At 43.9% G+C, this 13,434-nt stretch overlaps 1 protein-coding gene across 2 annotated transcripts in view; it reads right to left on the bottom strand.

The window, feature by feature from the left end:
* Positions 1 to 13,434, bottom strand: part of setd2 (SET domain containing 2, histone lysine methyltransferase) — a 70,277-nt gene that overhangs the window by 17,116 nt on the left and 39,727 nt on the right. For both annotated transcript variants that reach the window (XM_060921744.1, XM_060921745.1), the window contains exons 11-15: positions 9,872 to 10,006; positions 9,633 to 9,761; positions 623 to 1,783; positions 432 to 480; positions 49 to 286 (exon numbers count right to left, since the gene is read on the bottom strand). In XM_060921744.1, coding sequence (XP_060777727.1) covers positions 49 to 286; positions 432 to 480; positions 623 to 1,783; positions 9,633 to 9,761; positions 9,872 to 10,006 — 1,712 coding nt within the window. The remainder of the gene's footprint in view (positions 1 to 48; positions 287 to 431; positions 481 to 622; positions 1,784 to 9,632; positions 9,762 to 9,871; positions 10,007 to 13,434) is intronic.

Here is a 13,434-nt window from a genome sequence, read left to right as displayed (position 1 = left end):
AACTAGATATTGTTAAGACTGAATGTCGAAACGTACTGTGCAACTCACCGGTCTTCATTTCTGCGGCTGCTCCTTTCATAAAGAGATGGGTATGGGGGAGAGACAGAGCCTCGTCTACGCCGCCTTTCGGCACTACGCAGCAATGACCTATCAGAGTCTTTTTCTCGGTCCCAGTCTCGCTCTCTGTCCCAGTCCCTCTCCCTTTCCCGCTCTCTGTCCCACTCTCTCTCTCGGCTGCTGGAGGAGGTGCGGGGTGTCAGTAGTGTCTCCCTGTCCCGACTACGGTCTGTTTCAAAATTAGGAGTAATTTGCACATTAAATTCCAAAAACACAAATTACAAAACCAGTGATCATTTTAAAACACAGATTACAACACACTTCAGTACATAAAGACTATACAGTATGGTTATACAAAAGGACTCGAGACGTACCATTTGATTCTTTCTCTACCTGACTCTTCTTTGGGATCCTGTACACCTCCTGATTGAATGACGACACAATTACAAATCACAAAAATGTGCGTTTCATTCCAATTAGCTTTCCAACAACCTAAAATACCAAGAATACTACTGATAGCAATTTACTATGTGACTGCTAATTTTTTTTTTAAATACAATCTTGCCTTCAGGTCTTTCCAGCTGTCGAGTAGGCGGGTGGCCATCTCGCTGATGTCAGCAGCTCCAATCTGAGGCTCTTGGCTTCTCTCACTTTCCACATCAGACACAGCCTCCTCCTCATCCTGGGAAGGTGTGCCCACCACTGTGCCTTCTGCCGCTACTATTCCCAGTGGCAGCACCTCTGCTGTGACAACAGCTGAAACTGAAGGACTGCTCTCCACAGTAACAGCACTAACTTCAGCTGATGTTTTCTCTGCAGAGCTGGTACCAGAACTAGGTGGAATGTTGTCCAAGTTGAGCAGAGATGATGATTCTGGATTAGCTGTAGATTCAGGTGTGGTTTCTATGCCATCTGAAGGCATGTTGACATCAAGGGGTTCTGTAGGTGCACTGCTGATTGCGGCAGGAGCCATGTTTGCTGAAGGCTCAACACTCTCATCCTCTAAAGACGACTGAGAGCTAGGAGTGCTCTCATCAGGGGGATGCACAGAGGGGCTAGAGTCATCTTCAGCTTTGACATCATGAGGTTGATCTATAGCAGGTGTCTGCACTTGACTTTTTATTTCTGCAGGCTCACGTTCACAGTTCTCCTCCATGAGAGCAGGCATGTTCTCATCTCCCTTGGTAATTGGTTTCTCCTCAGTTTCCTGCACTTCTATTTTATCTTGCTCAACGTCCTCCTCATTTATCTCTAGTTTTGCTTGACTGCTCTCTACAGCATCTGAAGCTTCCTGTTTCACGAGTAACTCTGGGGTCACAGACATTTCCTCGCTGATTTCTCTTTTTTCTGCTGTGTCCGCTGTGACGTCCTGCGAGGGCTCCTCCTCCACCTCCTCCTCTTCTTCATCTTCCTCTTTACCATCAGAAACCTTGCTTCCATCCGAGAGAGCACTATCCAGGCTGTTCTCACTAATGATCTTCAGTCTGCGGTAGACAGCACGTTTTGGTGTGTCTCCATCCAGCTCTGGTGCCAGTTTGGCAGGGGGGCCGTCAGGGGTGTTGAGAGGTGTGTGGGCTCGGGAGGTGCTCTCACTGGAGTAACCATCTTGCTCTGTAGGCTGGCCAAGTGGATGGCTCTGGGCCCAGCGCTGGATGTATTGCAGCACACGGCTCTCTTCAAGCATGTTCTTGGTAGAAATGGGCAGCACTGCCAATGCCTTCATTATCTGGGCAGAGCATGATGATGCAACAGAAAAGGTTTACTTACATGCATACATACACACTTCCAAAAAAGTGGGGATACTGTGTAAAATATAAATAAAAACAAACAAACAATGTGATTTGCAAAATCATAGAAATCCTATATTTCATTGAAAAAAAAAATACAAAGACAACATACCAAATGTTGAAAAAGGTTTTTCTTTAAATATGCTCATTTTGAATTTAATGTCAGCAACATGTTTAAAAAACAAACAAAAAACAGGCGGGACCTCACAGCCAATTAAGTTAATTGGCAACAGGTCATGAACATGACTGGGTATAAAAACAGCATTCCAAAGAGGCCGTCTCTCAGAAGTAAAGATGGGGAGGGGTTCACTGCACTGTGAAAGACTGCAACAATTAAAGAATAACATTTCTCAACGTAAAATTATTAAGAATTTGGAAACCTCACATCATCTATGGTAATATCCTTACAAGTTTCAGAGAATACAGAGAAATCTTTGTACACAAGCGACAAGGCTGAAAACCAACAAAGGATGGCCATGATCTCCAAGCTCTCAGGTACCAAGACATTAAAAAAATTTAAAAAATAAAAAAAGGACACGATTCTGTAATGGACAATCAAAGCATGGGCTCAGGAATACTTCTAAAACCACTGTCGCATTTTTGGATGCAGAGTCTGTTCAAGTTAAAATTCGATCACGCAAGGAAAAAAAAAAAAACCTAAATACAGTGGGGCAAAAAAGTATTTAGTCAACCACCAATTGTGCAAGTTCTCCCACTTAAAAAGATGAGAGAGGCCTGTAATTTTCATCATAGGTACACTTCAACTATGAGAGACAGAATGGGGGGAAAGAATCCAGGAAATCACATTGTAGGATTTTTAATGAATTAATTGGTAAATTCCTCAGTAAAATAAGTATTTGGTCACCTACAAACAAGCAAGATTTCTGGCTCTCACAGACCTGTAACAACTTCTTTAAGAGGCTCCTCTGTCCTCCACTCGTTACCTGGATTAATGGCACCTGTTTGAACTCGTTATCAGTATAAAAGACACCTGTCCACAACCTCAAACAGTCACACTCCAAACTCCACTACGGCCAAGACCAAAGAGCTGTCAAAGGACACCAGAAACAAAATTGTAGACCTGCACCAGGCTGGGAAGACTGAATCTGCAATAGGTAAGCAGCTTGGTGTGAAGAAATCAACTGTGGGAGCAATTATTAGAAAATGGAAGACATACAAGACCACTGATAATCTCCCTCGATCTGGGGCTCCACGCAAGATCTCACCCCGTGGGGTCAAAATGATCACAAGAACGGTGAGCAAAAATCCCAGAACCACACGGGGGGACCTAGTGAATGACCTGCAGAGAGCTGGGACCAAAGTAACAAAGGCTACCATCAGTAACACACTACGCCGCCAGGGACTCAAATCCTGCAGTGCCAGACGTGTCCCCCTGCTTAAGCTAGTACATGTCCAGGCCCGTCTGAAGTTTGCTAGAGAGCATTTGGATGATCCAGAAGAGGATTGGGAGAATATCATACGGCCAGATGAAACCAAAACAGAACTTTTTGGTAAAAACTCAACTTGTGTTTGGAGGAGAAAGAATGCCGAGTTGCATCCAAAGAACACCATACCTACTGTGAAGCATGGGGGTGGAAACATCATGCTTTGGGGCTGTTTTTCTGCAAAGGGACCAGGACGACTGATCCGTGTAAAGGAAAGAATGAATGGGGCCATGTATCGTGAGATTTTGAGTGAAAACCTCCTTCCATCAGCAAGGGCATTGAAGATGAAACGTGGCCGGGTCTTTCAGCATGACAATGATCCCAAACACACCGCCTGGGCAACGAAGGAGTGGCTTCGTAAGAAGCATTTCAAGGTCCTGGAGTGGCCTAGCCAGTCTCCAGATCTCAACCCCATAGAAAATCTTTGGAGGGAGTTGAAAGTCCGTGTTGCCCAGCGACAGCCCCAAAACATCACTGCTCTAGAGGAGATCTGCATGGAGGAATGGGCCAAAATACCAGCAACAGTGTGTGAAAACCTTGTGAAGACTTACAGAAAACGTTTGACCTCTGTCATTGCCAACAAAGGGTATATAACAAAGTATTGAGATGAACTTTTGTTATTGACCAAATATTTATTTTCCACCATAATTTGCAAATAAATTATTTAAAAATCAGACAATGTGATTTTCTGGATTTTTTTTTCTCATTTTGTCTCTCATAGTTGAAGTGTACCTATGATGAAAATTACAGGCCTCTCTCATCTTTTTAAGTGGGAGAACTTGCACAATTGCTGACTGACTAAATACTTTTTTGCCCCACTGTATAAACAATATCCAGGAACACCGCCACCTTTTCTGGGCCTGAGCTCTTTTATGAAGAACTGAGGTGACGTGGAAAACTGTCCTATGGTCTGAAGAATGGAAATTCTTTTTGGAAATCATGGATACTGCATCCTCCATGCTAAAGAGGACTGGAACCATCCAGCATATTCTCAAAATATGAGAATATTTCATTTCGAGTTTGAGAAGAACAGTAAATACCATGCACATCTTGGTCTAATTCAGCACACGCAACCACAATCACAGGGAAGACTGTTGACTTGACAGTTGTCCAGAAGACAATCATCGACACCCTCCACAAGGAGGGTAAGCCACAGGTCGTCATTGCTGAAAAGGCTGGCTGGAAAAGGTGCACAAACAGAAATGACCGCAGACTTGAGAGGATTGTCAAGAAAAGTCAATTCAAGAACTTGGGAGAGCTTCACAAGGAGTGGACTGAGGCTGGCGTCAGTGCATCAAGAGCCCCCACACACAGACATCTTCAGGAAAGGGGCTACAGCTGTCACATTCCTAATATCAAGCCACTCCTGAACCAGTGACAACGTCAGAAGTGTCTTACCTGGGCTACTGAGAGAAAGAACTGGACTGTTGCTCATTGGTCCAAAGTCCCCTTTTCAGGTGAAAGTAAATTTTGCATTTCATTTGGAAATCAAGGTCCTAGAGTCTGGAGGAAGAGTGGAGAGGCACAGAATCCAAGGTGTTTGAAGTCCAGTGTGAAGTGTCCACAGTTTATGATGATTTGGGCTGCCATGTCATCTGCTCGTGTTGGTCCACTGCGTTTTATCAAGTCCAAAGTCAATGAAGCTGTCTCCCAGGAGATTTTAGAGCACTTCATGCTTCTATCTGCTGATAAGCTCTATGGAGATGCCAATTTCCTTTTCCAGCAGGACTCAGCACCTGCCCATAGTGCCAAAAAACAACTACCACATGGTTTCCTGACCATGATATTACTGTGCTTGATTGGCCAGTCAACTCACCTGACCCTCAGAGAGAATCTATGGCAGGGGCCTTCAATCCTATCCACAAAGGCCCAGTGTGGCTGCAGGCTTTCATTCCAACCAAGCAGGAGCTACACCTGATTTCACTTGTTTAATCATTTCACCCTCGTCTCCAGTCAACAATCAAGTAAGCCTCCAATTTGGCTGTAATGAAAGCCTGCAGCTACACCGGCCCTTTGCGGATAGGATTGAAGACCCCTGATCTATGGGGTATTGTCAAGAGGAAGATGAGAAACCCCCGACCCAAAAATACAGATGAGCTGAAGGCTATCAAAGCAACCTGGGCTTCAATAACACTTCAGCAGTGCCACAGGCTGATTGCCTCCATGCCATGCCACATTGATGCAGTAAAAGAGCCACAACCAAGTACTGAGTGTATAAATGAACATGCTTTTCAGAAGTTGGACATTTCTGTATTGTAAATCATTTTCTGATTGATCTTAGGAAATATTCTAATAATTTGAGACAACAAATTTCTGATTTTCATGAGCTTTAAGCCATAGTCATCAAAAATAAAAAATGGCTTGAAATATTTCACTTTGCATGTGAAGAATATAAAATATGAAAGTTTACCTTACTGAGTTCAATTACAAAACAAACAAACAAAAACAACAAACCCTTATTGCTTGAGATGCACTCGTACAGATTTTGGAGCAACATATGCTGCCATCCAGACAACTTCTTTATCAGTGAAGGCCTTGCTTATTTCAGCAAGACAATGCCAAACCACGTTCTACATGTATTATAACTGCATGGCTCTGTAGTCAAAGAGCCCAGGTGCTGAACTGTTCTGCCTGCAGTCCAGACCTGTCACCCACTGAAAACTTGACACATTAAGAAACAAATATGGCAAAGGAGACCCTGAACTTTTGGGCAGCTGAAGTCCTACATCAGGTTGATTTTATCTGTATAGCGCTTTTAACAATAGACAGTGTTGCAAAGCAGCTTTATAGAAAAATACAAATTTTAAATATATGAATTTATAAATTTGCCCCAATGAGCAAGCCTGAGGTGAAGGTGGCATGGAAAAACTCCCAGAGACAACATGAAGAAACCTTGTGAAGAACCAGACTCAAAAGGGAACCCATCCTCATCTGAGTGAGAACACAGCTGTGGATTCCTACAAGTACCTCGGGTTGTGGCTGGACAGCAAGCTGGACTGGACTTGCAACGCCAAATCACTTATACAGGAAGGGACAGAGCAGGCTATACTTCCTTAGGAGGCTGCGGTCCTTTAACATCTACAGGAAACTCCTGTGGATGTTCTATCAGTCTGTGGTCGCCAGTGTCCTGTTTTACACCGTGGTGTGCTTAGGGGGGGCAGCACACCCAAGGAGGACACATCCAGGCTGGACAAACTGATCAGGTGGGCCGGCTCTGTGGTCGGCATGAAGCTGGACTCTCTGGTGACGGTGGCAGAGAAGAGGACTATGGACAAACTACTGAACATCATGGACGATGCCAGTCACCCTCTGCACACCATCATCAGCAACCAGAGGAGCCTGTTCAGTGATGGAATGCTCCTTCCCAAGTGCAGGACGAACAGACTCAAAAACTCCTTTGTCCCTCACGCCATCAGACTGTACAACTCCTCTCTGGGGGGAGGAGGGGTAACAGGAGGACAGAGGACAGGAAGGAGCAGTAGCCTAGCCAAGCCTAACAATAAGCAATACTGGACAACGTACAATATAACGTGCAATATCTTTCCTGCTTCCCCCCCCTCCCCCCCCCACACACACACTTACCCTAATCTCACTTCTCCCCCCTTTCCCACTCCCCCATATCTTATTCTTTTATATTTGTATATGTAAATAATTTAAATTTATCTAGAAGTTTTTCTCTATTTCTTTTCTCTGTTTATCTGTAATAATGCTGCTGGAATCTTAACTTCCCTTTGGGAGGGTTCCCTCAGGGATCAATAAAGTTTTATCTAATCTAATCTAAATAACTAACTTCTATAACGGTGTCCTATATCATCAAAAAGTGCAATTGTGGGGGCGTCATGGCTCAGGTGGATAAGGCGCCATACCATAAATCCGGGGACCCGGGTTCGATTTTGACCCGAGGTCATTTCCCGATCCCTCCCCGTCTCTCTCTCCTGCTCATTTCCTGTCTCTACACTGTCTTATCCAATAAAAAAAAAAAATAAAAAATAAAAAAATAAAAAAGTGAAAAAAGCCCAAAAAAAATCTTAAAAAAAAAAAAGTGCAATTGTGTAACCAGGAAATTCATTACAGTTTTGACAAAGTCTACTCTGTTAACATTATCAACTGTTCATTAATAGAGAATTGAGTACAAAATTATTCATGACAACTGGTGTCCTAAAGTTATCATGGCTATTGTAGCCATCATAGCAAAACTGTATTAATTGTCCAAAACCATCTAATGGCCCTTTTCCACTACCCTTTTTCAGCTCACTTCAGCTCGCTTCAGCTCACTTCAGCCCGACACGGCTCGCGTTTCGACTACCAAAAACCAGCACGACTCAGCTCGTTTCAGCCTTGCTTAGCCCCTAAAACTCGCACCGTTTTGGAGTAGGGCTGAAGCGAGCCAAGCCGTGCCGAGTGAGGTTGGGGGCGTGAGCAGACACTCCCCTGTGCACTGATTGGTGAGGAGGAGTGTCCTCACATGCCCACACACGCCCCGCGAGCGCGCTGGGATCTGTAAACACCGCAAACCCGGAAGGAGAATAATTACGAATTACGAGAATTTCTGAAGCCTTATGCGCCTCGCCTCATCTATACGCTCTTGCCAGTATCTGTCCGCGTTGTCGGTGACAACAAGCCACAGCACCAAGACCAGCAACACTAACGACTCCATGTCCTCCATGTTTATTGTTTACTATTCGGGTGGTGAGACTACCGCTTAAAAGATCACTGAATCAGTGACATACAGAGCATCGTGGACGAGTTCGCGGAGCGCAAGGCTCGTCGTATGCCCTTCAAATAATGCGCGCAGTAGGCTATTGATGTTTTATTATGAGCCATGTACAGTATGTCACCTAATGTTTTTTTGTTTCTGAGTTACATGTTCGTTTGAAGGACTTAATGTACAAAATAACATAGTTGCACCCCGTAGTGTTGAAATTGGTAAACACAGTGCATTCAGTGAGGTTTGCACCGCCCTCCTTTTATTTCTGACTCTTCCTGTCACCGTTGCAGCCTCTGAGCGCTCATTCGTATGCCCTTCAAATAATGTGCGCAGTATAGGCTATTGATGTTTTATTATGAGCCATGTACAGTATCCTAATGTTTTTTGTTTCTGAGTTACATGTTCGTTTGAAGGACTTGATGTACTAAATAACATAGTTGCACCCGGTAGTGTTGAAATTGGTAAACACCGCAGTTGCGGACATTTTGTAGCCTAAAATGATGTTATGATAAGCTTTAATAAAGTGCCCGGTCATATGCCCCGCCCCCGGCCCGGCTCTGACTTGTTCCGCCACTGTCACTGATGTCACTGTTTGCGCTGCTTAACGACATCACGTGACGTCCACCCACTTTCGCTAACTCCACCCAATGTGTCCACCCACTTCCAGCCAGCACGGTTCAGCGCGGTTGTAGTCGAAATGCAACTCCAACAGCCCCGCTCAGCTCGACTCAGCTCGACTCGGCACGGCACGGCTCAGCCGCGTTTGTAGTGGAAAAGCGGCATAAGTGTATCTTTAGGCTGTCCATATGGGGCCATCTTGGCAAGAATGGGACATCATTTCACTTTCAAAACTCGAGCAATTTGTCTTCTCAGTTCCCAAATGTTTATATAGTGTTATTAAAAGATGTGATGCAACAAAGTGGCAAACAAGCTCCTGTCCCAACTTTTTTGAAAATGTGTTGTTGGCATCAAATTCAAAATGAGTGGTTTTTTTTTTTCAAACAACATTTCTCAGTTACAAAACATTTGATATGTTGTCTTTGCACCATTTTCGATGAACTATAGGGTTTCTATGATTTGCAAATCATGACATTCTGTTTTTATTTATATTTCACACAGTGTCAATTTTTTTGGAAACAGGTTTTGTGCGAGAGACAGAGAGAGAGGCAGACAGACTATAAATTATTCCTATCTTGGGAAGGCATCAGAACAGTGACCAGTGACCCTATGAAAAGATTTGTTTTTCTACTATGGATTGGTTTCTTGCCTAGCTTCCTTCTTCAGCTAGATCAGGCATAGGTTTTACATAGACTGTGCACAAAGCAGCAAATTACAGAAAACTGCTCTAAATATGCCTCTTCTGTTGCTATAAAATGTGTGTCCATATTAGGGGACAATAGAGCTGAAGAAAAAAGAAAAAACTAGCATAATTTAGGAAGTTGAGTGCATTTTCTTGTATAGTGCTGCATTTCTCATCTAACCAAGTTGGAGATTTCAAGCATAAGAAAAGATACAACCCATTACAAATCACATCAATATACAGGAAGCCCAAGGCCATCAAGAAAATCCTTTTGGAGCTAAGTGGATATTAACGTGTAGAGTGGATGTGGGTGGATGTGCGCCATGCACATTTACCTCCATTTGCAGTTTGATGTTATTAACAGAATTGCTTTTGGCTTCAGAGAGATCAACCATGAATATCCACAACAATGAGAGACCATGATGATCCAAAAACTGCTTGAGGCATGAAGAATTTGGAGTATTCTACATACATAAAACATGGCATGTTAGAATGAAACCGAGCAACATCATCATGGTTTTGTAGATATCATAATAGCAAGATATTACTTGTTAATGTTGAATGTGGCACCTACTTGGATGAGTTTCACACAAGTGAGTCTCTGCTCCATCGTCTCCACACGCACCATCAATCTGCAGAGTGAAACCACTTGTTTCTCATCACTCAGACCTTCCCCATTCTCTAGTAGAGCCTCCAGCTCCTCATCCACCTGTAATATGGAGATCAACACATACAGCATGAATACCAACACAATGAAAGTGCCATAAAAGCAGAGATGCCTACCCAAAATTTGTCACTATTTCATCTACCAACTATCATATACCAACATATTAACACCTTAATTATCAAGAAAAATTCTGAAGAGATGCATACATCAACAAAAACTGTTTTCTAATGAATTTGGGGGGAATCCAACCCAAATCAAAACCCCATCAGCTGTAGCCATTGTATTTTCACTCACTCAATGTAGTTCCAGAGCAGACAATACCATAGTCAATATTAAAGGAACAGTCCACCGTACTTCCATAATGAAATATGCTCTTATCTGAATTGAGACGGGGCGGCACGGTGGTGTAGTGGTTAGCGCTGTCGCCTCACAGCAAGAAGGTCCGGGTTCGAGCCCCGTGGCCGGCGAGGGCCTTTCTGTGCGGAGTTTGCATGTTCTCCCCGTGTCCGCGTGGGTTTCCTCCGGGTGCTCCGGTTTCCCCCACAGTCCAAAGACATGCAGGTTAGGTTAACTGGTGACTCTAAATTGACCGTAGGTGTGAATGTGAGTGTGAATGGTTGTCTGTGTCTATGTGTCAGCCCTGTGATGACCTGGCGACTTGTCCAGGGTGTACCCCGCCTTTCGCCCGTAGTCAGCTGGGATAGGCTCCAGCTTGCCTGCGACCCTGTAGAAGGATAAAGCGGCTAGAGATAATGTGATGTGTGTGATGTGTGAATTGAGACGAGCTGCTCCATACCTGTCCGAGCCTTGCGCGACCTCCCAGTCAGTCAGACGCGCTGTCACTCCTGTTAGCAATGTAGCTAGGCTCAGCATGGCCAACGGTATTTTTTGGGGGGCTGTAGTTAGATGCGACCAAACTCTTCCGCGTTTTTCCTGTTTACATAGGTTTATATGACCAGTGACATGAAACAAGTTCAGTTACACAAATTGAAACGTAGCGATTTTCTATGCTATGGAAAGTCCGCACTATAATGACAGGTGTACTAACACCTTCTGCACGCTTCGGCAGCGCATCGATACGGAGCTCAGATATCAATGCGCTGCCGAAGCACACAGAAGGTGTTAGTACGCCTGTCATTATAGTGCAGACTTTCCATAGCATAGAACATCGCTACGTTTCAATTTGTGTAACTGAACTTGTTTCATATCACTGGTCATATAAACCTATGTAAACAGGAAAAACGCGGAAGAGTTTGGTCGCATCTAACTACAGCCCCAAAAATACCATTGGCCATGCTGAGCCTAGCTACATTGCTAACAGGAGTGACAGCGCGTCTGACTGCGTCTGACTGACTGGGAGGTCGCGCAAAGCTCGGAGAGGTACGGAGCAGCTCGTCTCAATTCAGATAAGAGCATATTTCATTATGGAAGTACGGTGGACTGCTCCTTTAACTGATTCTAGTAACAAAATACTCTTACAAAAATGCCAAATTACCACAAACGCAGTAGAATGACAATTTAATCAGTAGAATGATAATTGAATCTTTTGCCAAACACCAAACTATGTTAATCATAAAATAAGGCACCAATTTGTGATCATACCACTACACATGTATACACAAAACTGAAGAGACACTGAATGAAGACGTGAATCTAGTGCTGGACATTCATCTAAGTGAATAAAAATCAGTCATGTTCAAATAAGTCAAAATGTGTTCAATTCATTTTGAACAGCTTCTAGATTATCTGCATGTGATTAGGGATGTTAACCGATGACCGTTTGACCGATGGTTGACCGAATCAACGTCAACCGGTTAATTTTTTTTTTGGTTGTTGGTTAAAAAAAAAAAAAAATCGTTTTGAAGCTGCCGATTTTGGAGCGGAGAACCTGGAATTCTGTGTCGTAAACGCTTGGGGCATGCCATGCGGTGTAAGGACGACAGCTGACAAATCAGAAACACCCATTCAGTCATGTCCCGCCCTCCCGCCCCAGTTGAAGACAGCTGCCACTCGGCGAAAGAAAAGTCTCAGTGTTGGATTACATTTTACTACGATGTTAACCAGGTACGTAACATCAAGGAAATTCTTGACCATCAAGGAAACGAACACGGCGCATGAATGAAGTCGATGGTTGATTAGTCTGGTGAATATTAATGTCAACGTAATAATAATACACAAGATCTGAACTAAAACCTGGTTACTCACTGATGTTACTTAGCATCAGACAGTTGCTATATTAGCTTAGCGGCTAATCAGCTCAGCTCCAGCGATCCCATTCCCAATGGCTGTGCACAATTAGCAGCCATGTAACCGTAATATCGGTAGCTGGAAAACAATTGCAGTATGAGGTCTCTGTGGCTCACTTCGAAGAAAAGTGCCTAGTCCGTAGCAGTATGCAACATCAACACAGCCTACTGCAGTTAACTGTAAACACCAGGGGCCGTATCGCTAAAACGTCCCATCTTCAATGAAAAGTTAAGATGGGACAAGTGTATGACAGGATTGTTTTCAATAGGCTACTCAATGCAAGCACCTGTAGTGACTGAGCTAAAGCTTGCCGCTCAGAAAATGACGGCAATTTATTGAGAACATGTTCACACTGATTATTTTTAATGCCAAGTTGCAACTTAACAAAAGTGCGTGCCCCTTGCTGACACGGCCGCAGAAGGACAAGGAGGAGGGGTCAAGGGGGATTTCACGCTTTTCACGATGTCTCTAAGCTGGAGCCATTTGTCCTCCGCTCCAATACAAACCCCTCGACATCAGTGCCGCGTTTGACTAAATGTTTCGCGCTGTAGAAAAGGTAATGTGAGTGGAGGGCAGCAACTGGGACTGAATGTGCGGATGCTCGCGGTTAGATTTAGGATAGACTAATAATTCCAATTCTAGAATTTTAAACTCATAGGTTAACCGACTAATGAGGCTCGGTGGTCGGTCAAGATTTTTTTTTTTAGTTTTCGCCATCCCTACATGTGATCACGGATTCTGCACAAAAACCTTTTTGGTACATTCTACATAAAATGTCTGAACATTTCTGACAAGCTACAGTACACGCGATATTGGTGTCGGTTCTACACAGTTTGCAGTGCACATATTCATTACCCTTCTTACTGGATATTATACTCAGCCATTCTGTCGTATACCACGGGAGAAACACTTGGGATCTTTGTTTTACTTGTCCCGACACGGAGCGTTTCATGTTTTCAGATGCGTTTTACTGATGCATCACGCTGGCAACACATGTGGTGTCAAGCAAAAATAGCGTGAACAAAAACACGGTATCTACGCATGCACACAACACATGCGTTGTCGTTGTAAGCATGCTGAACAATAGTGAATCACAGGCAGCACTCGATTGTGTATGACGCAGTGTACACTTGATTCACTCAGTGATCTGCACACACAGCCGTTCTGCTAGCATCTTATCTACGTTTCGGTAGCGGCGGTGGACTGGCACATACACTACCGTT

The sequence above is a fragment of the Neoarius graeffei genome, chromosome 5 (assembly GCF_027579695.1).
Source record: "Neoarius graeffei isolate fNeoGra1 chromosome 5, fNeoGra1.pri, whole genome shotgun sequence".
Lineage (NCBI taxonomy): Eukaryota > Metazoa > Chordata > Actinopteri > Siluriformes > Ariidae > Neoarius > Neoarius graeffei.
Note: the sequence above shows the minus strand (reverse complement) of the source record. Positions and strands in the feature narration are given on the sequence as shown.